The sequence below is a fragment of the Punica granatum genome, chromosome 2 (genome assembly GCF_007655135.1).
Source record: "Punica granatum isolate Tunisia-2019 chromosome 2, ASM765513v2, whole genome shotgun sequence".
Classification (NCBI taxonomy): domain Eukaryota; kingdom Viridiplantae; phylum Streptophyta; class Magnoliopsida; order Myrtales; family Lythraceae; genus Punica; species Punica granatum.
In genome coordinates, this window is record NC_045128.1 from 41,547,749 (window position 1) to 41,571,834 (window position 24,086).

Consider the following 24,086-nt stretch of genomic DNA (forward strand, 5'->3'; position numbering starts at 1 on the left):
GAAGGATAAATCAACAACATTTCATTTTAAATCGAGAATATCCGTGATTTCACCCAAAAAAAATTTAAAAAAAATTAAGGGAAAGGGATTTGATTATATAGTCGGTGGCCCATAAGATCCCATGGTAGGAACCCCCTTTCAGTCCATTTCCCTCCTAGCAGCCCCATAAAAGGGATCCATAAGAGCCCAGAGACCCACACACACTTTTGCTTCTCAACTCAACCCACCTTCTCCTCCTCTTCGAGCCCATTTCCCTCTTTTTCTGCAGCGTCTAATTTCCTGATCATCCGATTCAATCAGCTCCAGCATAAACCTGATCCGGAGGTCGACACTCAGAAAGGGGTTAGTCTATCTCCAATTTCTTCTTCGTTTACGTCCTCCACGAAAGAAACCGCAAGTACAACAAATCTACGCGTGGACAACAAGAATGATTTCTTTCTCAATGACTTATTATAAGGAGCCAACTCCCGGGAGCACTAATGTGCTATTGGGAAAATGACCAACTTTGGTATCTTTCTTCGTCAACCATTAGCCTTAAAAAGAGTCGAGGTGGCAGTCAATTCATTCCGTGTAATTACACAATATTCGAGAGTGGGATGAAGTACATGGAGATTTTTATTTATTTATTTATTGGCTTAAACAATAAATGTGGATTCTTATATCAACAAAACAAAAGGCGAGTACATGGGAGAAAATGCCAAAAAAATTTGAAAGAGGAAAAATTGTCCAAAAAAGTTACAATAGAAACAAAAATACGGCCGATTCACCGAGACTAAAAACAGGAAAAATACATATAACAACCACGTCATATAAGCCCCTATACAATTTGAACTAAACCTTCCTTCCCCGTATTGCTAAATATCGGTGTATTTCAATTGAAGTAGGCCCCCATAATATATACAATTGAAGTACGTGGAGATAATTACTAATAAACCCCATGGAATTTTTTTGTTTTCCTCTTCTTTCTCCTTTATATCGGACAATAAGAGATGGGATTTTTTTTTTTTAGGATTAGACATGTGTGGGGCCCAAAATCAAAGCGGATGACATGCTGGAGACTGCACTTGAAAATTTGTACTCGAAAGTCAAAGGAAGTGGATTAGATTCATCTGGAACCATTATCGCCCATGCACATGCTCATGTCCATGAATTGGGATGGGGGGGGGGGGAAGAAAAAAGAGGATGGGGCCCCCTCATGTTGAAGTAGGTAATGAACTATGATACAATTTATCAAATGTAAATGGATCGTGATTTACTTCAAAATTTGTTTTGCATGCAAAACATGTTAAGACTGTGAATGTGATCCTTTATGTTCTTTAATCAATAATAATCGATTTTTATATTATGTCATTTTACATCCACCAATTAACGCAAATAATTAGTTATCGAGATTAAAAATCCCGTTTGTAAATAATTTAAAAATGAAAAAACTGGCATATGTAATGCATGAGTAATACTTACATGATGAATGTTACAGGAATAAGGTGTTTCATCGCGATCGGCCGGCGAGAATTAATAAATTCATGGAAAGGGACCTTGTTCCTCAAAGAGATTTCAACATACCTTGAGGTGCAAAAACATTGAAGAAAAACAAGGAGGGGGGCATATTTAGGGCACGAACATAAACATGTTTTTCCTCCTTCTTTTTTTTCCAATTTACAAAAGGGTCAATCTATACAAAAATGCTACAAAAGCATGCAACTACTTTACATCCAAGTCAGTGGAATGGAAAGCCATTAAACCGCACAAACTGACTTCTCTACTCAAATATTTAAAAAAAAAAAAAAGCCTTAGGAAAATACCCAACCAAAAAAAAAAAGCACAGATAAGTCGCCTAAATCTCAGCCATGAAATGATCCCTCCGAAATTAAGAGCCGAATCGATGGGAAGATCCTGACAAAATCCCCCACTTTCAGCTCGCAGCATTCACCCCAACTGACGGGGAAATGGAAAGGTCTCTCATACATTGCCAAACGGACCACCAAATTGACTGGCAGTTGCAGCCTGCCTTAATTGGGCCTAGCGGCTGGAGGCCGCGGACGGGTCGGGGAGGGGGGTCAGGCACGGCGGATCCCAGTGAAGTAGTTGAAGTCGTGGTGCTGGACCCGGAGCTGCTTGAGCCAGGAATCGGCCACGCTCTGCAGGGACGTCAGCTTCTCCTGGTCCCTCCCAGTCTTGCCCCCTGGGACCCACACGTTCCCTTGCATCTTGTACGTGGCCAGCCCAAACGCCGGAACAGATATTCCCTCCCCCACCACTTCCTTCCTCTTCCTATTCCTTTCAAACTCTCCCATCTCCTCCTCCTCCATCTCCATATCTAATACACATTAAATTACCATATACAAAAGTTAATTTCAACCGCCATGAAAAGATTGATAAATAAAATACATAATAAACGAAAAAAATAAAAGAAAAAAAGAGTAAGCATAGAGATTGGTTTTACCTTGGAAGGAAGATGAGAGGGTGTGGTATGTGAGGAAGCATGTGGAAAGGTCCCTTATGGTTCTCCCCATGGGGATGTGGTATATCGGGTACCTGCGTAAAAATTAATCATCAACACCCGGGTACCCTTTTAGCTAGCGTTTAACAGTCCACTCGATAAGTAGCATGCATGTTCTGAATCGGGAAAAGGTTATCATCCGGGGAGAAAGGGAAGGTGCAGTACCAGGCAACTGACATCCAACTTGCTGGAGAAAGATCGACGCTCCTCAGTGATATCAGGCCGGGGTATCTTCCAGCTAATTCGTTGATCTGATGGAACCAAAATGAAAGAAATGTTAGTGGAAACTCTTTTCGGGCATGCCCGGTATGGTCCATGGGAATAAAGGTTTCATCACATCGGTTTTTGTCTGGTCCATGGCAAAGGTGAAAGATGCACATATGCATAAGACTGTTGAAAAGTATCGCGTTGTTATAAGCTCCAAACTTCGCAAAGTGCTACCAAAAATATACCAAATTTGACCGTATAAAGATAGTGAAACCAAAATGCAGAAAGCAAATTCCCCCAATCATGCAGTCAAAAAAGGTACCAAATTCTTCTTTACCAGAGATGCCCAACTACGTGATTCTAACAAATCCTACCATCTTTTTTCTCCATCGAATTCGAATAAACAAAAAACTGAAGAAATCCAAGAACTGGGAAAATAGTAAAGACATTACCTTGTCCATCAAAGGAACTCTAACATAAGGAGCTGATTTCTCGAAGTACTGGAAATAAAGGTGACCCAGCCTATCATTCAGAGGCCACGGGTTGTCGGTCTCTGATCCCCCGTCCTCCGAGGAGCTCCCATCGAGCCTCCACTTCTTCTCGCTCTCGCTCTCGTCGGTCCACGAGTCGCTGAAGCTGTCCCTTGCCTCGCAGTCGCCGAACTCGGTCTCTTCCCTGATGAAGTTAAGATAGCCTTCATAATCAATCGACTACTTCGCACGGTGTACAAATGACACGACCAATTTGGTAATAAATGGCGGAAGACAATGCAATTCGATTTCTAATCATTGGTTAGAGCTCGAAATCCCGTACAACTCGCAATAACAAACCGAATGGATTGAATCTCTACTGCAAAATTCAAGAAAATGGGAGAGAAGAACAGAATGAATACCTGAGGCTGTTCAGGGAGGAAGTGCTGGTGAAGATTTGGATCGCAGAGAGGTAGGGGACGTAGTACTGGACGAGAGTCTCGCCGTTTGTGAGGATCGGGACGCCGGCGCCGTAAGCGCTCCATTCATCGTAACAACGCCAGAGATCGCTCAATGTGAAGTAGTCGACCTTCTCCCTCTCCCACGGGTGCCAAAGCCGATTCAAGCTCTTCATCTCGGTCTGAACAAAACAGGCAGAGGAAACCGGTCACGACCCTCGATTCAAGAACAAAATGGGTGGTCGAATCCGAGGGAAAGACCTTACCTTTGACAGGAACTGGGACCGGATGACCGGGGCGGTGCAGCGGAGGAAGGAGTCAAGGTTCGAGTGCATCTGCCGGTTCTGAAGGCCGGCCATGGTTTATCTATCGATTGAGATAGGGTGAGAGAGGGGTGTGGGTTTACCCCCGTCTTAAATGCCGTCTCCGCAGCTCGCAAAAATGGAGGTTAAACAAAGGGAAGGAACTAGGCAGCGAGGAAGAAGATAAATTATCGGAGGGTATCTCCACAATCACAAGTGGAAATTCTTAGGAAAAGGACGGAATCCGCGAACCGAGACACAGAGAAAGAGAGAGAGAGAGAGAAGGAAAAGGAAGAAGGGGGAAAAAAAAAAAAGAAATCCTATTTTTTGACGCTAAATTTCGGGGCTATTGAAACGGTCTGCGTGTGTGTGTCTGTCTGTCTACAGTGAGACTCTTTGCTGGCAATGGCGAACCGCGCCAGAAGGGATCAAGTGAAGGAACAGGAAGAGAAAAGGAAGAACATCACCATCGGCATCCCCTGTTTGCTCTTCTTCACTAAACTTGAAGGGAACTCAAGCTTCTTCACTCTGCTTTGAGCTTTGACCAATCCCCACGAAACAAACAAACTCCCTCACCTTTCCTTTCCTCTCCCAAGAGTCATGCGCGGTTCAACGTTAAACCTTCAAGCTAAATCAAAGCCACCGGAAAAGGACCCGAGCTCTGCCAGGACACCAGAAGGAATGTAAGGGGTCGAGGGTCAGTTGCAGCACTCAAAGGGTCAGTGAGAGGGGCAATTTGTAAACAGAGGGAACTGAGAATGGGAATCGAATTCTCAGGGGAGGAAGGGAAAAGGAGGAAGAAGGAAAAGCAGGGGGGCAGAGAGGACTGAGTGTGGAGGAACAGACCAAGGACGGAAAGAAGACAGAGACGTGGAGAAAAAAAAAAGGTACCCAATCCGAAATTCCGAAGCAGAGGAGTTCTGGTTCCAGAAAAAACTAGAATTTTATTTTTCTGAGCACCTAGAAAGATCTTTTTTTTTTTTTTTTCCCTTCCGGTGCCTTGACCATGAGAAGTGGATTTTATCATTGCATAACATAAATAGCTACCGTATGTAATAATTAATAATGGGTCTCTGCTCTGGTATCGTTGTCTCCTTGTAAAATATTCACCGGATGTCGAAGCGATTGGGTTAATCTTTAATTCAAAAATCTAAATTAATAAGTTGTAGTAATTAATTTTTTTATAAATCCATGAATTTATCTTTAATTCTTCCACGTGGGATGATGTCTCTTAACAATTACCATTAATAGATATACGGATTTCGTGTGTGCTCTTTCATCTTTATTAATTAATAATTAATCATATGATTTTTATTCTTTTTTTTGGTTTCCATGGGTTGATCTTCTGAATTTCTATGCCCAGAAAGGAAAAAAAGTGAAATTAAAGATATTTATGGGATGGAAGGCTGAGGAAATGAGGGGTGGGGCTGATCTTTTCACTCCCGGTTTCCGCGTTACCCCTGGAAACAGCAATTAACGAACTTGCCATTGACTCTTCTCCTATTCTTCCCATGTTTGTTTATTTTTCGAGACAGACAGCAGATCTTTCGAGGAAACAAACATCTCTCCTAATTATGTTTAATGTTTACCTTCTTCTCCAAAAAATTATTTCTCTGCCAATTCGGTCAGCAACAACGATTAATTTGTGTTCGGTTTTCCTCTCTTGACTTTGGAATTTTAAAAATCTATCTTTACAATCAAATGACAGAGAGATACTTTTTATTTCAGCACGATGCACGACCCAGAAACTACTGGGTCCTTGTGCTCTTGAGTTGGATATGGTCATAGACGAGATCAACGTCTAAATTAGTTAGACTCTATAATAAGCTCTGTGCATCTTTCGTACGTATGAACGTTTCGACCTAATACATCGTACGAAGAGATCAAATAAAGGTCTCCTCCCGGCCGTGAAGGTTCAATATTTCGTGTTGTAATTTTTTATCCCTCCTAAAATAATGATTTCTTGACCAACATGGTGGCTTTTTTTAGCTACCCCCGAAGTCATGGCTGAACAGATCAGACAGAATGGGTGTTCGGTTATGTTTGTTTGAATTATTTTAAGTGATAAAATTTTAAGTATTTAATCAAATAAGTTCTTAATTGAATAAGTAAAAATTATTTGATAAAATTAAGTTTTAAAAGTTTAGAGTTTTTAGTGCGGTACTCACATGCTAATCCACTTTTTTTTTTCTTTTCACTTCTGACCACAATCTTTACTATTATTTTATTTTTATCATTTCTCAAAATAATAAAAATTAAAAATATAAATATAAATATATTTTTTAAAAAAGTAAAGAGGAGAGAGCGTATCGGGATTTGGGAAAAGGGGCGGTGGTAGCCGTCAATTCGTGCCACCACTGCCCTAATCGAGGTCGCTAGCGATGTCGTGAGTTGTCGGCGACCCCGACTAGGCGGTGGTGGATAGGATCTGAGCCGCCACCACCACCAAGATCTCACCCCCCGCGCAAGGTTGTTGGACCCGTGTGACCTCCCCAGAGGGGTGGTTGCTGGCGATTGGACCATTGACGGCGAGAAACAAGGACGGCAATAGGGGCGGGAGGGCTCAGTCGCCTCCTCCCTCTCTCTCTTACAGGTTTGTTGCTAAGATTGGACTGAATTGAAAAACTTGAAAAGTTTAGGGGCACCGTCGTAATGAATAGACAATGGCTACGCAGCTGAGCGAATTAGTTCAAAATGACTGAATGATTAAGTAAGTTTTCATTTAATTAGTAGGCACTTTTTTGATTGAATCATTTAGTTAAGTAATTTTTTTTTAGTATTATCAAATAAGTTAAATTCAATTAAGTGTTGAATGATTAAGTTCAGCACTTAATTTGACCACACTCTTCGCCAAACAACAACATACGTCACTAATTAACCACAATTAATAAACAAATCCCTGAGCAAAATAAAGTTGTTGTAGGGTAATGTTTTGGACGGTAGCCACAAGGTGTTTAGCAGGGGACGAAGAAAAGGGTCGTCGCTTGGCTTGGCACTTGGCGAACCGCGTGAACGGAACACCAAGCCACTGCTCGTTTATTAATAATATATGCGTATGTATATACGTTCATTCTACGTATACGTAGACTGAATTTTACTATCTCTACCTGTTCATCTCTGTGAAAAATGATGAGCCCTTTCGACGGATTCAGATTCACCGAAAACAACATTAAACCAAACACGAGGATCTGCACGTCACACGGCCCAGCTGAAAGCATCATATATGTGCCTGCAAATACATTACTTAATTCTTGTCACAGCACTTGAACCGATCAACAGTTGTGTTTAAACGATAAATTGTGGATAGATGTAAACTCGACGTCGATTGTCTGCTATACGGTGACTAAACTATCTGTAATTCATATTGTCAGTATCTTGTCGACGCGGTCCGAATCGGGCCACCAATTTGCAAATTGGACAGAAGGATGAGGTTTGTTCTTTTCACATGTATAACGTGCAAGGTACACTAAACATGTCAAAACAAATCCAATGGAAAATAACGTTGTTACTCCCTGTACTTTGGTTCCTTCCGAAGATAACCCCGTATTTTTGAAGTTTAGATGTTCTGCTCCCTAAATCATCCTGGACACGATTTGTATTTGACTCGGCAAGTTTAAAGCATAAAGCGAGAAAACTACAGGCAGGGAATAGTCGGATCACATACGTGACAGTACTGTGTTTGGGAAGTCATACGGTGATAAAGAAAAGTGGATGTAATCTTCTTGGTGGTTACTTTTCTTTGGTTCATTTCCTCAATCTTTCCGAACATCTCGCCGATGATTCTGCTCACGTTGGTCGTGATAATGTCAACCTTTTCAACTTCTTCCTATGAATACTATGCATTGCAGTTTAAGGATTCCTCTGAAGATATTTGTCATTCAGGAAAGGCAGGGCATGGGGATATATATGATTGAGGAGGAGGAAGCATGCAAGATGAAATGAAATCAAGGCTGGTTCCATTAATTATTTGAGCCCTTGATTTCAGGGTCATCCAGCAATATAACTCCTTCCATAGTTCCGAGATCATGCATCATTTGAAATAGCGTCTGGCATTACTCCGAATCCGGTGATGTCATTTATCTCGATTTTGATGGAACTGGGAAGCAAATGGTAGACGCATTGATATAAGGACGAAATCGTTAGTTATCCCGCGAACGAAGTTTTATGCTATGTCGTGGATGTGCTGCGGACTAGTCTTGCTGGTATCCTGAATTTTACATTGGCCAAAACCAAAGTAAAGGGCAGAGGCAACAATATGAGAGCAAAATGGGCCTTACGGGCCGAAGCATGAGGCCCATTGTAGATCAAAATTGGGCCTCATCGGGCCACCACCGAGAACATATGGGCTCATGTAGTGGAGTCTTCTAGTTGTCTTAGTAGAATGATAAGCATTCATAAATGTAACTGATATTTCATGATAATGTACTAGGGTTCAACATATAAACCATTCATCACGCTTTCCTAATCGTGTCGCTAAGGCGATAGTGAATATTTCAACGGATAAGATCTCAATCCCGACGTGGCTACTATGTAAAGATGTCATTTAAGGCCATATGAAAACTCTAAATAGATGAAGACATGTTGAGTCAGAATATCTCGATACGATGTGATTATACATTACAATGTAGTGGAAGACGACGCATAAAATCAACCATATGAAGAACATAGCCTCGAAATCTCATCTCATAATTCACATACCAAGTGAACCTAGTATTGATCTCGGATACATTTGGACGACATAATGTCCGACAAATTAAAAGGTCTAAAGTGGAATCGGGAAAAAGAACCTTCTGATCGATCCGCAATGATTTAGTACTCTTATGTCCTTCTTTTTATCTTCCCCTTTGTAGAGCCTTCTCTGCCGTGTCCACCTCCTCCAAAATCCTCGCCCTCCGCTTCGATGGGATCGGGGTGGTTGGCCCGAAACTGATGTAATGCCCAGAGACCGCATTCAGGGCCGAGTATATGTCTCGGAACGAGGCCCGGCCCAGCAGTGCCTTCTCCCGCCGGTACTTGGCCACCCACGAGTTGGAGGTCTCCCTGAGGTCCGCCACCGCGTCGGCCACATTCGGGTCGTTCTTGTCCAGGCTGATGGTGTTCCTCACCTTGTTGATCACCACCTCGCTCTCCTTCACGTACTCCTCGTCTGAGGTGGCCGCCGCAGGAGGGACGGCTGGTGAGAGCAGCAGTGCCGGGGAGAGGACTGCCATCCCGGCGGCAAGGGACAGGAACTCCCGTCGGCGGGGCTGCGGGTATGCTGATGACGTGGCATTGGAGGCGCAGCCTGGGACGGTGGCGGAGGTGGCGGGGGAGGAGACTTTGGACCTGATGGGGGGAAGGGGTTTGGGGTTGGTGGCGGTCGGGGTGATGAGCGTAGATGAGGCCATGGTTATGGCGGGGGAGCTGATGGCGAGGAGAGAGAAGAGGTTAGTTTTGGAGAGGAGAGAGGGGGAAAGGGTTTGTGCCACGTGGCCTTATCGCCTTATCCGGTATTGAGATTAATGGATCAGAATTGACCCAATGAGATCTTCGGATGTGTCTTGCTTGGTTGCTTGGCCTGCCTCTTTTGTTCTTTGAGGTAGGTTTTCTTTTTTTTTTTTTGTCTCTCTCAGATGTTCTTTGAGGTAGTTGGCAACTCCCTTGAGTCATTCTGGTATGCCTTCACCATTTCGGAACATATATTTCCACTATGGTGGGCACGTAAGTCCAATTAAATGTTGTCCTGAGAATGAGAGCCATTCAATTCGGAATGACACGTTTCAATTAGTTCTGATAACGAGGTCAATTATCTGCCAAATGAGCAAGTGAGGACTAAAATTGTCTCGATCATTTCAAAATCTTGTTTAAAATGGATATTCTAAGATTGACGTTTACAAGGAGGCTTCAATACCTTTGTCGACGCTTGAATGGGAATGGATATAGACGGCATAGAAATTCTCATTTATGGGATCAAATAGTGAATCTTTTGGTTTCAGGTTAATTGCGGGTGCAATTATAACGTGCCCTATGATCAAGATGGATGTTGGATTTGGTTTCTAAGGTTTCGGCTGGTCTCACTTCGGATGAGAAAGATGAATAACCGTTATGGGCTTCGGCTTGGGCTTGCTCTTAAACCAAGGCAATTTTTGAGTAGCCCAGAAAGTCCAGTGCGGGCCGAACTTGCGTATATCAATGGGCTAATTGGTTGCCTCCGCGGACCAAAAATTCCCATAGCCGAAGTGGGTCAACAAGCAACATACTTGCTCTCTTTTCCTAATTTCTTTCTGGGTGCCTTAATAATTTTTCCACGAATGGTTCTAGTCCTCGATGCGACTAATCGCTCGAGTACTGATCTCGCAAAGGATTAATTTCGAACTTAACCGAGAGAAGAATCGACTGGCTCGACAGCTTTTGGTTAATATATGCTTTAGGGAGGAGGTGACCCCATGGAAGATAGGCCATTCCACTCAAAGAAAAGTGGATGGTAAAGGCACATTTTTTTTTTCCTTCCTTCAAAAAGAAGATAAGAATGTATCGAGGTATGGCCACTTTTCAATCATCTTATTTTGTACTCTTTTCCTTTTTTTTTAAATGAAAAAATTATCCCACCATCTTTTTTTGAATAAAAATCAAATTAAACTTCAAAAATCTTCCCTCTCACTTTCCTTGTGATTCTTTAGCTTGCGTTTCGTTTTCAAGTTAGATCATGATCCAACTTAATTTGATTTTGTATAATGATTGCAAGTATTGATAAATTTATGGATAGGTAAGAATATATTACATATGTATATACAAATATGAAAGTAGATGATGAATTTATTATTAAAAATTAATTATAAAAATAATTTTGAAAAAATATGGGTGATAATTTATTATTGAGTAGAGGAAAGACGGAAACATACAAAAAAAAAATAGTAATGACTGCAGTGTTGAATTTTGAGAAGAATGGAGTTGAATTAGGCAAAATAAAATCTTTTTTATTTAAAAATCAAACAAAACCTTAATAATTAATAATTTATGTTTTCTGGATCCAACTATTTATAGAGTACACTCAATCTGGATTTGTTCTCATCATTTTTTTTCCATGAAAAATGAAATATCGATTTCTGTAACTGAAATCAGATCACTTTATATCTAGCAAGTTTTGTATTAGATTTATAGGCAAGTTAATTAACTTTCTTTCATTTGAAAATTAGGATATATGTGAGTCATTTTGAAATTGGCCGGGAATTTGTCGTGCTGAAAATAATTGAAGATATATGCTGAGGGTCAATAGCGAACGAGGGCAGCTTCCCTTTGAACTTGAAAAGTAGCAATCTCCAAAATCAAGTTCTTAAAGTGAATTTGAGGGCCTACATTTTAGGCCATTGAGGTTGTAAAGCTAGAGACCATTATCAAAGCCACGAGGAAAGAAAAAATCACGAGAAATAATATCTATCGAAGGCCTTAGATAGTATTATATTTACATATATCTACGTATTATCTTCCCAAACGGTCGTTCCAGTAAAATCATCAGTCCTTAGATAGATATTTTGAAGATTCAGAATCTCGTAAAAAGTCAATGAGCTTAGGTCTACCACAATCTCGTGAAAGAAGACTAACAATAATCTTAAAATTTTTCAAAGTACTTAGATTTGAATGCCTAAAGCCTAATGTTCATACTTAAAACTCTCACTCAAACTGTTTTAGTAAAAATCATTAACCGTTAAACGTCGCGCGAAGGTTCAAAACGTACAAGCCGGTGAAGTCGATCACAATCTCGTGAAAAGACTAACAATGATGCCTTTGTCCAATACTTGAGGGTTGGATCCACTCATTTGGTCCCCCCGATTGGTCCTCTTTCTATTACTAGTGGCTGGTGCCTGTTACTTTCAATCCAACTACTCAAGGGAAGATTCGTTTGGCGGTACTTCACCGCTGCTATCAGATGGTGCAATCCACAATCAATGTCTCGAACCGCTGGTGAGCTGTAGAAGTCAGTCATACGTACCGCGAGGGCAACACGTGCGTTAATTGGATGGCTCAATAAGCGATTTCCTTCTCATTGGGTTCACATTTTTTAGTTGCTCTCCCGATTGGTATTCACACTCTCCGTGAAAAGTGATCTCGCGGGGGCTTCCTTACCATATTTTTGTGTAGTGTAGTTTATTTCTTGCAAGGGCTTTTGCCCTCCACTATCACCGGAAAAAAACAATTTGTCACGGGGCAAATTGAGATGGATTATATATATACACTTACATGCATGTACATACGTACGTACATATAAGAGGACCAGCTGCAATGCACAAGTCCCAGCTCAAGTGCCCGAGGAAGGTAAAGCTAACAAAACGATCTGGGTGACTGATCAACATGATATTATGATTTGAAATTGTTTCAACTAGGAATTATAATGGTTCGATATGGACCGTCTGATGTTATGATTTCGAATCATTTCCACTAAGGAAATAATGTTTCGATACGGAGACAATAATAAAAGGGACCATGAATTGTGTATGCATGATAAACCCACGATCAAGTCTACTGATGGCGCACAAAGGCACATGAAAACAATAATTGGTGTAAAATTTCACTGACCCATAAACTATCATACTCATTTCCAACTAAAAAGTTCGAGTCAATAAGTTGTGGTATTCCATCTCTTATAAATCCGTCGATTTCTCTTTAATTTTTTCGTATGGGACAATTTACTCTCAACATTCGCCCTCGCACGTGATGGACCACACGTTGCCACATGAACTTAAACACCCGCCCTCAGTAACTGATCAGGAGCCGAGCCAAACACAAAGAGACATCAGACATGACATGGTGTGGGTCAACATGGGCTCGTTTCATGGGTTTATTGTTAAGAGTATTAATCCAACGTGGAAAAACATATAGGAATATTTATGGGTTTATATAAAATTTGAGTATCACAATTTATTAGCTTAAACTTTTAAGTGAATATTGATGTATGTCCGTATAAGCCCAATAAAAACCAATAATTGGAAAGCCATAACATTTTTTAACATATACTTACGCATAATATGATACATTGAGGACATTGGCAGCTATTTTTTTTTTTGCAATATATAGCTTAATATACATCAACAGGCAAGTTGACATGACATGTCTATACGAAATGAATATGATATTTTCTCTTCATCTTAAAAAAAATAAAAAATAAATAAAGCATGGTAGGATAGGTCTCGAAAAGGTAAATTTGCCGAACGTGTCCATATTACGTGTGATTCAAGCGCCTAACTAATTGATCGCTTATTACTATCTGAGCTGTTACCGACAACGCCGAACTAACATTTTTTTTTTTTGCCGAACTAACTGGTCTCTCATCTTTCGGAACATTTGCATAAATATAAGCAAACAGCCATTACCGATATGATTCATTTCCCGTGCTACAAAAAGAAAGATAAGTATGGGGAGAAAATATCGAAAAGGAGGACTAGGAGGGTAGGGAGGCAGCTTGTAGGGGGAAAAATAAAGGGAGGAGATATATATGATATGATATGGGTGGGGGACTGTTGGGGAAGTTGGGCTTATTAAACATTATTATTGTTTTGTTTCTTTTTTTTTTTTTACCTACCCACGCAATATTCAAAAGTCTTAATATTCCTGATTAATCCGAATTTAAGCTAAATCGTCCTACTAATGGATAAACATTTTCAAATCGTGAATTTTTTTTTTCCTTTTTAGAGATGTGAACTTGAAGAACTTATTTCGCTTTTCAGTTATAAAAGAGACTTATGTACTCAATGCAATGAAAAAAGGAAGAAGAAAGAATCATAATATAATTAATAACGAGCACAACTAGTTTTAACATGAAATTTATACTTGGAATATCTTATTTAACAAGTGAAACATACGATATTACGTTATACACTCTTTTCTCTCGATATCTTACTTTAAAAATGAAAGTATTGGATCACTTGAAATTATTATTATTATTATTATTATTATTATTATATACTATGGGGGTAGGATTTAATGATCGATATGCTTTTCCAGTGCCACGTCACGTGGATCGACTTCCCTTGCCAGTTTGGCTTTCCTTTTCCCTACTCTTCCTCAACCATCACCCGCTCTTCCTTCGGGAGCGCGTGTTCTTCTGCTCTTCTGTCATTATATTTTCCATTTTAATTTTTCCAATGTACTACTTTTTTTAAAAAAAAATCTTATCGATAAATAATGAAAAGAAGATTTTCCTTTCTTTTTTTTTTTTCCTTCATCGTTTAAGGGTGATAAATTAATTAGAGAAACACGATGAGACCATTTTCACTTGAAAATGAGAAACTTGATTCTCGTTATTTAAATTTTTATATATTTTATTTATTTCATTTTATTCGAAAGCCTATTCAATCTCGGCTAATTTAAATTGGAGCCAAATATAAGATTCTCCTAATTGTATTTTTCTTTTATTTACATAATTGAATCTGATGCTCTACTTAAATAAAATATATGCCGATCTTTTTATTTCTGACGTGTAAATAAATTTGGCCGATAGAAATGGCACATAACACTATAAAAGCCTCAGTCTATTGATAAAGGCTCGTAGGAGACTCTAGGTTCATACATACACCATCATCCCCAGCGTGGATAGGTATATAGACATTTTAAGGTAACTCTAAAAAATACACTCTTTACTATCCTCTAAAAGCACTCTCTAAATAGAGGGTCGGACATTTTTACAGGTCTCGAGCGGCGATCAGATCGGAACAATCCAGAGAGTTTTCCCGTATCGATTTCATTTCTTCCATATTTGTAAAGGAGTTATGAGCGCCCATTACAACCGACCAAATCAATGAGCAACGATTTCATACGTCATGCATTAACAGAAGGGATAGGGAAGCAAAACACTCGACTTGAGGAAGCCGATCTGGAAAATCTTCCTCCGCCCTTCCCACCTGCCCCCTCTCCCTCTCTCTTTCTCCCCCTTGTGCTTTTGTTTAATATTTTCAAAAACAAAGGCAAAAGTTGTCCACTTTCTACTCTCTGTGCTGGCAATTAATGTCCCCCTCCTTCCTCTCTCCCATCTACCCATGCCTTGTTAAGCTCTCCCACACACTCGCACACTGTCCCTCTCTCTCTACTGCTAGCTCTTCTTCTCTCCCAGCACCAGAAAGAAGGAAGCTCGTGCAGTGCCTTCTGCAATTCGACTCCCCAGTCACATTCTCAATGCTGAAGTGAAACTCCCCAGCTTCCTCTCCTCATAAGGTAATTAATAATGTCACTCTTCACGGACAGCACCGGATCCCAGCTTGTTTCCCATGCCCCTTGCTGCTTGAGATCCCAAAGTTTGAAACTTCAATCCCGTCATCTTTTCTTGCTCTCACCGCAAGAGCATGAAATTAGATGTGTTAATCTGATGTAAAGTTGAAATTTTTCATGACTGTATGTACGTTGAGTTGAAGTTTCCGGGTGCTGTGTTCCGTGTTTCCTCCTCTTTGTGAACCCAAATGTGAGAAATTCTTCTGCTTTCTTACTGGGCATGTTTCATTTTTCTAATTTCGATAAATTATACTATAATCAAACGTAAATGTCTGATTGATGGAGCTTTTGGGTCTCTGTTTTCTTTTGCGCACTTGCTCTTCTCCCGGATTCTGAATTTGACAAAAATCCATACTTTTTTACTTTCGTCGTGTTGTGCTTTACCTGTTTGCTTTATCCCTTCCTCCGCTCTTTTTCACTCTAGTGGGCAACCAAAATATGAACAGGTTTCGATGGCTTTTTCTCTTTCTTCCGGAAAGTCTCCCCATTTCAAAATTTTCCCCTGTAGTGTTTTGGTTACTCGGAAAAATGAATAATAGTAGACCTGGAAAAGTAGAAAGTGAATTTCTTTTGACACAGTATATCTATACTGTTCTGTCTTCGCCACACATGATATCTCTCTGTAACCCCCCATTGTCATTTATCAGCTTCAGGTTAGATCATCAAGCTGAAACCTTGTGGGTAACCCTAGGATTTATGCGTCTTTGAGCGAACTCCCCGAAGTTCCTGTCTCTGTTTGCAGCTCCTCCCTTTTTAGTTTCTTAGCTGCTTATATTAAATGAGGGTTTGGACTGTGGGAATTTGTCTATGACTATCAAAAAAGATGCTGTGCCCGGCAGATTGGATCTCATGTATGTTCTTGTTTTTGCTATTTTCCACGATGAAGTTCTCATTTTTCTTGCTTCTGTGGAAGTTATGGGCTTACGGGTACGCGATCTTGGTCAGCTCAGCCGCAGGACAAGATTCTTGTTTTCTGACATGCTTTAATAAATGCATGTCTTCGATATTTCTCTGTTTCTTTTTGTAATTGAGCTCCGAATGCGGATGGTTTATCAGTTAATCACATTCACATATGCAAGTCCTCACATTTGACTTGGATCAATGTGCAACCGGATCGTGACAAAAGATTAGGACAGCCCTTACTAATATTATATTCCTTGGTCACATGGACCATTTATTGAATTCATGTTATTCGTTTTATCTTGTGTTTCTTTATTCACAAACAATTCAGAGTTCAGCAAACAATTGAAGAGCTTTACTAATTAAGTAATCTCCCCTCGTTCTTATCAGCTGGTCTTGTTGTCAAGTCAGCATCAGCAGTTCCGAGGGATGTGCATTTGACTAAGATAAACAGATTCCAGTTCTCAGTTTAGGTGCAGGAGAAGGGATCTTTCCATGCTTGAATAATCTTTTCCTCAGTTGACAATTCAACCGTCGGCCCTGTTATGTGAGATATATTGATCTTTGTCTGCATCGAATGTCTTCTCGTGGAAGCTGATAGAATGGGAGGCTGTGTATCAACGAGCAGTCGGAGTACGTGCAGCAGCAGGAGCAATGGAGAGACAGTGCCTCCTTCTTGTCTCGGAATTGGGTTTTGTGGGCAAAAAAGAACCAAGAGGACATTCTCGGAACATCACGTTGCGCATCAGCATTTGCCTTCCATACCCAATCGGATATTTATGAATGGAAAGAGCCGAACCTCCTGCATATTCACCCAGCAAGGCCGCAAGGGCATTAATCAAGATGCTATGATTGTGTGGGAAGTAAGTTGGAAATATTTGTGTTTTTGTTTTTCTTTTCCTTCGCAACTAGGGAGAATATGCTCATGAAATACTCTTTGTTTTATTCTTGTTTACAAACTGCATTAGGACTTTATGATGGAGGATACAATTTTCTGTGGAGTTTTCGATGGTCACGGTCCTTACGGTCATCTGGTTGCCCGCAAAGTGAGGGATGCATTGCCAGTGAAGCTACAGACCGTTCTACATTCTAGCAGTTCAAAGCAAAATGCTTCGGGTGGGAGTTGTTTTACAGCTATTTCAAAGAGAATGGACGAATCCGTGGGTGATCCTGAGAAGGAGGGATCAGCAGAGGAGAAGTTGAATTCCTTGTGGAGAGAAGCCTTCTTGAAGTCGTATAAAGCCATGGATAAGGAGCTCAGATCCCATCCTAACTTGGACTGCTTCTGCAGCGGCAGCACGGCTGTAACTATTGTTAAACAGGTAATGATTGATGAGCAACTATTCTTTATCTCCCCCTTTTCTCAATGCCTCATTTCTACTCACAACAACTTACCTGATTTTCTGATTTTAGGGATTGAATCTCTTCATCGGATACATTGGAGATTCTCGGGCAGTCCTGGCATCGAAGGACACTAATGATTCGATGGTGGCAATACAGTTGTCAGTGGATATGAAGCCCGATTTGCCAAGTAAGCCCAATTTCGTTTCGCATTACAGCTTCCTTAGAAAACTATGCTTCTTTAATATGACTTCCTCCTTAGGCAAATCCTGCTTATTTGATGCAAATTCCATGTATATTATTATTATTCCATGTTTAGGGGAAGCTGAAAGGATTAAAAGGTGTAAAGGCAGGGTATTTGCACTGCAAGATGAACCTGAAGTTCCCAGGGTTTGGTTGCCATTTGACGATGCCCCGGGCCTAGCAATGGCCCGAGCATTTGGGGATTTCTGTCTGAAGGAGTATGGTGTGATTTCGATACCCGAGTTTTCTCACCGGGCACTCACTGATAGAGACCAGTTTATCGTCCTCGCCTCTGATGGGGTAAGTAAAGAGTGGTTTCTTCTCTGCTGGTAATCTAATACTCTTTGTGCTTGCAGTATTTGTCAAAACAGAAGGAAAGACCATTCTTGCGAAAGCTGTGAAGTTCTTTTCTTGATAGCGTGGACGTGATTAAAATAGTGATTTTTTCAAATATGTAGCTTCATAAGCTGAAAACCGTACAGGGGCTAGTAGAATAATGATCAACCATCGGACTCACATAGGCCTTTCTTTTGATGATGATGGGTTATGATTAGCTCCTTTACCTTATTAGTTTAATACTCTGCAAAAGCAGCTTGTAATGAATGAATGGTCTAAATGGAAGCAATGGGGCCCCCATGTGCTTAAAGCTAAGAACTGCAGCTGGTGGAATGGAGTCTCTGGACCATATTTACGGAGTTGAAGAGAATACAGTATAACTAACATTGTCGAAAAGAAAATTAGTTGTGGACCCAAATTTTACCCGTCACATTTTGTAGCTCGCACCAAATTTGATGCTTTAATGGTTGTTATGTGATGTTATGATATAACAGGTCTGGGACGTTTTGAGCAATGAAGAGGTGGTGGAGATTGTAGCCTCGGCTACGACCCGATCCTCAGCTGCAAGGATCCTTGTCGACTCAGCTGCTCGTGAATGGAAACTCAAGTACCCAACCTCAAAAATGGATGATTGTGCAGTTGTTTGCTTATTCCTAGATGGGAAGATGGACTCAGAGTCAGATTATGAAGAGCAGGGCTTCTCTTCTGCAACAGTTCAGAGCAATCACTCGGGCAATGCCCTTGAGCCGGATGATGCGCAGAGGTCCGAACCAACTCTGCAGAGGAATTTCACAGTGAGGTCCTCAGATGAGAACCTAAATGATCCTTATGCTAAGGCTCACACTGAAAGTGATAGAAATGGAGAGTTTGGAGTCGGTGAAGATCAGAACTGGTCTGGCCTAGAAGGGGTTACTCGTGTGAACTCTCTCGTCCAATTGCCGAGATTCTCAGAGGAAAGGCCGAATCTATAGTATCTTCATTTTGTTGGTCTTTCACCCTCTTCTGAAAGACAGTGCGTTCTAGCTTTTGTTGCATTCTGTAATATTGTATGGTTTCATTTTGAGCCTCTGAAATCCATGGATAAAATCGTTCTGGATATTTGGCTTCTTGGTAGGAAGTGCACGCTGTGTAAATTCTTGTGCCTCTGTATTTTGTTCTGTCGGGCGAAAACCTTGCGTTTGTGAAGTTTCTCTAAGGAAATTGTCGTGAGTAACTAGTAGGAGAAGAACATCATTGTCATGTTGAATTCCGAGGAATGACATGGAACTATCAAAACAGGAAAATAGTAAATCAAGGTGCAATTCAATTTTCTTTCCATTAAGCAATTCTATGCTGATAGTGATAGTCCGAGAGATATTACATGGTAAGGTATCCAGCATAGAAAGAGATTCTCGTCCTCAGCACTTGAAGCATATGGACAGAGAGGCGAGAGTAATCAATAAAGAATCAAGAAGGTACTAATACAGGGCCATGAAGTTTCAAGTATCCAGAGGATCGGCAAAATGGATTTGCTTGAAAGCAAGACAAAAAAGGTAGATGTATGTCATCTCTGATTATTCACCGAAGCAAGTGCTGATGTATCGCATCTTCAAAACCGGTTACAGGGGAAAGATCCACCGAATTCCTGCAGGTTCGAAGTGGAAAGTTTCCAGTCAATTGAAGATTGCAAGGGATATTAGCACTCAGCATTTACACCTGAAACCATATGCAGACAACACAATCATTCATACAGTGAGTATTTTGTTGAAAGCCTGCATTGGGAATTTTCTTCGTTTTCCTTTTTCTCCAACCAAAGGAGTTAAGGTAATGAACTGCAAAGGATGCAGCATAAACACGTAGTCTACCACCGGCAACTATGGAGTTTAGGGAGGCAAGGCTACAATCCCCGTGAATTTGCCCAAAACTTAGAAAGAATACAAGGTAATGCATAGACTAACAACGACAGAGAAGCGAGTCCATTAACTGATCACCGGGCACAAACTTGCAGCATTTTAAGACTAAAATAACAAGTTCCTCAGCCCTTTGACTCTGCGGAAATTTCACGTCAAACAGAAAGTAGCAATCAGAAAATTTATTCTGAACACCACAACACCCAACAACCACATGTCCAATGAGTATCTCACGGATAAATGCCAAGCAATTTACCATCTATACTTGAAAGTCCTATACTTGAAATCAAGAGTAACAGAACCCAGCCCCTTACATGATAAAAGAATAACCCGACCCATCCTTCTAACATAAATCTTTGTCTGGACAACCCTCAGACATTCATCAGGAAATAAACATCGAAATGAAGAAACTACTTGGTAGCATTGCCTTTTTTAACATGTAGATACAAGATGCTGATATTGCGGTTATAACAGCTGAGCTGACATTCAGCTGTCACATCAAAGGACCTGAAGGAACATCCAGGGATTTATTTATGTAAGAAGATGACGGATCATCTACTCCCACTTTCCCACCACGTAAACAACTAGAAATTCTCCTTTCAACGTCGGCTCATCCCGAAAAGCTTTCGGATAAAATGTCAAGCAAACGTCAATTTTAATACATTCCCTCCAATGATTAAGCATAACTAACGGGTGAAAGTTGCACATTTGAATCTGACGCTTTACATTCCCGTCATACCCATAATTGCATACACAAAAGGAGAATACTTCTGAATCATTCAGATAAGAAGGCGCAAATAAAGGGGCGAAAGACTGAGAATTGGCGATCACCTTGCTCTCCGTGATGAAATGCAAAAGGATCGGGAAGCTCAGAAGCCGACCATTTTGAAGATGATGAAGCAGAGGAAGCCGAAGAAGATGAAAAGGAAGAGGTAATCCACGAAGACGAAGAAGCTCGTGGAACCGTGGTTCCTCTTCTTGCTCTTGGTCTTGCTGGGCTCGTCCAACGGTTCCAGTTTCGCCATTGTCGCCAACCTCGAGAGCTTAAACTCGCAGATCTAAGGCGGGTGGGTGCCCTTCAAGATCTGGTCTCTCTCTCTCTCTCTCTCCGTCTGTAGGCATGAAAGTATTGTCTGGGTTTCGCGCGGTTTCTATTCACGCGGCAGGCTTTGGGCCTCTTTTGGCCCATTTGTAGTTGGGCTGTAGGCCCGATAGTTCATGGGCTGAATCTCCGATATCCCCAGGGATCGGCCACTAATAAATTGGGGGAAATAAAATATTGATTTAATTCAATTAAACGATATTTTCTTTTTAAAATTTTTCGGTTGGAAAGGTGCCAAATACTTTTTTGTTATAAGAATAATAATATCATTCCGACTAGTTTAGTGCTAATGCTCATTCTTGATAATATGTTAAAAGTTTCACCCCTTACTATGTCATTTCGAGTTTCAAATTATAGTGATTTCATCGAAAGCTACAATTAATGGGAAGGAGTACCTCGAAATAGATGATGAGTTGTGTGGAGAAGTCAAAAGATTAACGAGATAAAGGAACACATCTTTTTACTATGAAAAAGTCGACAAAGTAAGTATGACAATCGAAGACCCGTCCCCGACCCCGTCCGCCCAACGATTTTCTCATCTCGGGTGCCTTTACTTAGGACTTCCTTTGGGCCATAAATCTCTTTGGTTTTTCCCTCTTGTCTCTTTGCCCATTAGAGAATTCCTTTTCACCCTCACTCTATGATCACTTCTTGCTTTTTCCTCCATGAAATTGTACATAAATTCAATAGAATAATAAGCTGAGCTGAGCTGAGGGACAATGCTGAAAGGGAGAGTCAGAGAGTGACCATTGCCATTTCATTTTCAACTCATTTCACATCTCTGACAGGAAAGTTGAATGGGTTCGAATACCCTATAATTCGAACTTTACTCTATGGAAAATCGATTTTTAATGGTGCGTTTCGTTTTAGAGTTAAAAGTAATTTTGATTTTGATTTTGATTGTGGAAAATGACAAATAATTATATAGTATGTTGAGTTAAAGTTAAAGTTGAAATTTTTTACTTGAGAAATGTGTATTTTTATTGCGTAGTGTGTTGAGTTAAAGTTAAAGTTAAAATTTTTGTGATTTTAACAGCGAAACCAAACGGAACATAAAATTTGGGTTTAGACCCCTATTCAGATATGACTCTTCCCGGAGCTTGTAATATATCATCATCATAAATTTCGAGTACCCATTCGGATTTTTTTTTAACGAGAGCTCAAAATTTACACTACACTTAGCAATTAGGCAGAGGAATAAGAGAAATAATATGGAGATAAACGCTCCGTTTAGTTTTACAATCACGTTTTTAAAATTTTTATTATAACTTTAACTCTATTCACTAAATAATAAAAATCAACAATACAATTATTACTTTTTCATTTTTTTCCTTTTTTTAACTATTTGATTGAAATTTTAATATTAAATTATCTCAACTATCTATTTTTTTTCACAATTCAACAACACAATCATTACATTTTTTCAACTATTCATTACTTTTTTCATAATTTTTCTCATAATTCAACAACACAATCATTACAATCAAATTAAAATCAAAATTCAACTTTATTTAACTCTAAAACCAAACACACCAATTTTCAAGCAATCTTTATCAATTGACAAATAATCCTTTAAAAATGAGTGGATAAGATTATTGGCGAAGAGTGAGCCGAAATAAATAGAATGAATGTGAATAAAATGGAGATGAGGATGTATGAACATTAAATAATAATATAAGAAAAAAATGCATAAAAATAAAACACACCGTATGTTTAATATATTATACTATTTCGGTTTCGGATCTTTGTTGATTGGAATTGGAACAAACCACCCCCACCCCCCCCCCCCCCCCCCCCCCCCCCCCCCCCCCCCCCCCCCCCCCAACATTACCAGTTCATTCATCGGGCATGCTCCTACAAATTCCGCCTTTCGGGCCATCTTAGACCATCTCCACTACAAGGCGGAGAGTTCGTCTCCCTTAGTTATCTGGCGGAGACGCTTATGATACTTTTGGTTTCAGAGTTAAAATAACTTTGATTTTGATTGTGGAAAATGACAAATGATCGTGTAGTGTGCTGAGTTAAAGTTAAAATTAAAATTTTTAACTTGAGAAATATGTATTTTTGTTGTGTAGTGCGTTGAGTTAAAGTTAAAGTTAAATTTTTTTTGTGATTTTAACTGCGAAATCAAACGAAACATTAGTGATTCAACGGTGCCAAGTGAAACGGTTGTCGTTCAACTGATAAAAGTTACTTTAGGGATAACAGGCTGATCTTCCTCAAGAGCTCACATCGACGAGAACATTTGGCACCTTGATGTCGACTCTTTGCTACCTGAGGCTGTAGTATGTTCCAAGGGTTGGGCTGTTCGCCCATTAAAGCGGTGACAGCAATGGGGCCACACGTGGCAATATTTGTCTCTTTTTTTAAAAGAATAATTTAAATGCTATAAAATGCAAAAGATAGAGAATAGTGTGGTGGAAAGCACCCCTCCCTTCACCTCGTGGTCCTTGGTTTGAATCTTCTCATATATATATATATATATATATATATTTTTAAATTTCTTTCCTTTTATTTTTTAAATTTTTTTAACAAATAAAAAAAATTAGAAAATATTATAAAAAATTTATTGAATGATTTTAATTAATTTAAATAATGTTTTATTATTCATTTTAAAAAATTTTGTTTTATTTGTTAATCATGTTTAATTAATAAAAACTATTATTAATATATATTAATTATATGCATTTAATTAACATAATATGAATGTAAGTCCTCATCGGAGATTTAGGAAACCGGAGCGGAGTGCCTCTCTTTTCTTTTTTAATATGTCTGGATTTGGCGTAGCAACTACGTGGTAACTTAAGGCCCACTTCGAAAACTTGGGAGAGAGACGCGTGGAGGTGGTCTCATATCGGTGCACAGCGCACCCTATCAGAGAGCTCAGAGTGAGAGGGCGAGAGAACGCAGAAAACTAGAAAAGCGCAAGAAGTGGGCCCCGTGAGATGGGCTGACGGAGGCTGAAAGTGTGGGCCTGGGGAGCTAATGAAAAAATTACAGTGTAATATTACTTATATTCTTTTAATAGCTAATATAATTTGTATTTTATTATATCAGACTTATACTTTTTTTTAATTGAAAAAATGCATGTGTCAGAAAA

General features: G+C 39.9%; 3 protein-coding genes and 1 long non-coding RNA gene across 7 annotated transcripts; 1 reads left to right on the top strand and 3 right to left on the bottom strand.

The window, feature by feature from the left end:
- Positions 1-1,583: 1,583 nt before the first annotated feature.
- Positions 1,584-4,884, bottom strand: LOC116197005. The gene is made up of 6 exons (XM_031526991.1): positions 3,902-4,884; positions 3,600-3,817; positions 3,160-3,382; positions 2,666-2,751; positions 2,444-2,535; positions 1,584-2,317 (listed from the first exon to the last, which is right to left on the bottom strand). The coding sequence occupies exons 1-6, from the start codon at positions 3,992-3,994 to the stop codon at positions 2,058-2,060; spliced, it is 972 nt and encodes a 323-aa protein (XP_031382851.1). The 5' UTR covers positions 3,995-4,884; the 3' UTR covers positions 1,584-2,057.
- Positions 4,885-8,504: 3,620 nt separating this feature from the next.
- On the bottom strand, positions 8,505-9,509 carry LOC116194125 (photosystem II repair protein PSB27-H1, chloroplastic). The gene has a single exon (XM_031522858.1). It carries the CDS (start codon positions 9,322-9,324, stop codon positions 8,770-8,772), a length of 555 nt encoding a protein of 184 aa, XP_031378718.1. The 5' UTR covers positions 9,325-9,509; the 3' UTR covers positions 8,505-8,769.
- Positions 9,510-14,460: 4,951 nt separating this feature from the next.
- Positions 14,461-19,208, top strand: LOC116195883 (probable protein phosphatase 2C 52). Of its 4 annotated transcripts, none has more exons than XM_031525277.1 (6): positions 14,461-14,525; positions 14,599-15,121; positions 16,466-16,938; positions 17,044-17,397; positions 17,489-17,959; positions 18,490-19,190. In XM_031525277.1, the coding sequence occupies exons 3-6, from the start codon at positions 16,678-16,680 to the stop codon at positions 18,964-18,966; spliced, it is 1,563 nt and encodes a 520-aa protein (XP_031381137.1). In that variant the 5' UTR covers positions 14,461-14,525; positions 14,599-15,121; positions 16,466-16,677; the 3' UTR covers positions 18,967-19,190. The 4 variants fall into 4 exon arrangements, with proteins under 4 accessions (XP_031381137.1, XP_031381140.1, XP_031381139.1 ...); XM_031525280.1 differs by lacking the exon at positions 14,461-14,525 and having other exon boundaries at positions 17,489-17,606; positions 17,736-17,959; positions 18,490-19,208; XM_031525279.1 differs by lacking the exons at positions 14,461-14,525; positions 14,599-15,121 and adding an exon at positions 15,647-15,828.
- An 83-nt stretch (positions 19,209-19,291) lies between these two features.
- LOC116195884 lies at positions 19,292-21,008 on the bottom strand. Its single transcript, XR_004154724.1, has 2 exons — positions 20,716-21,008; positions 19,292-19,619 (listed from the first exon to the last, which is right to left on the bottom strand). It is a non-coding gene; the product is annotated as an uncharacterized LOC116195884 (long non-coding RNA).
- Positions 21,009-24,086: the final 3,078 nt, after the last annotated feature.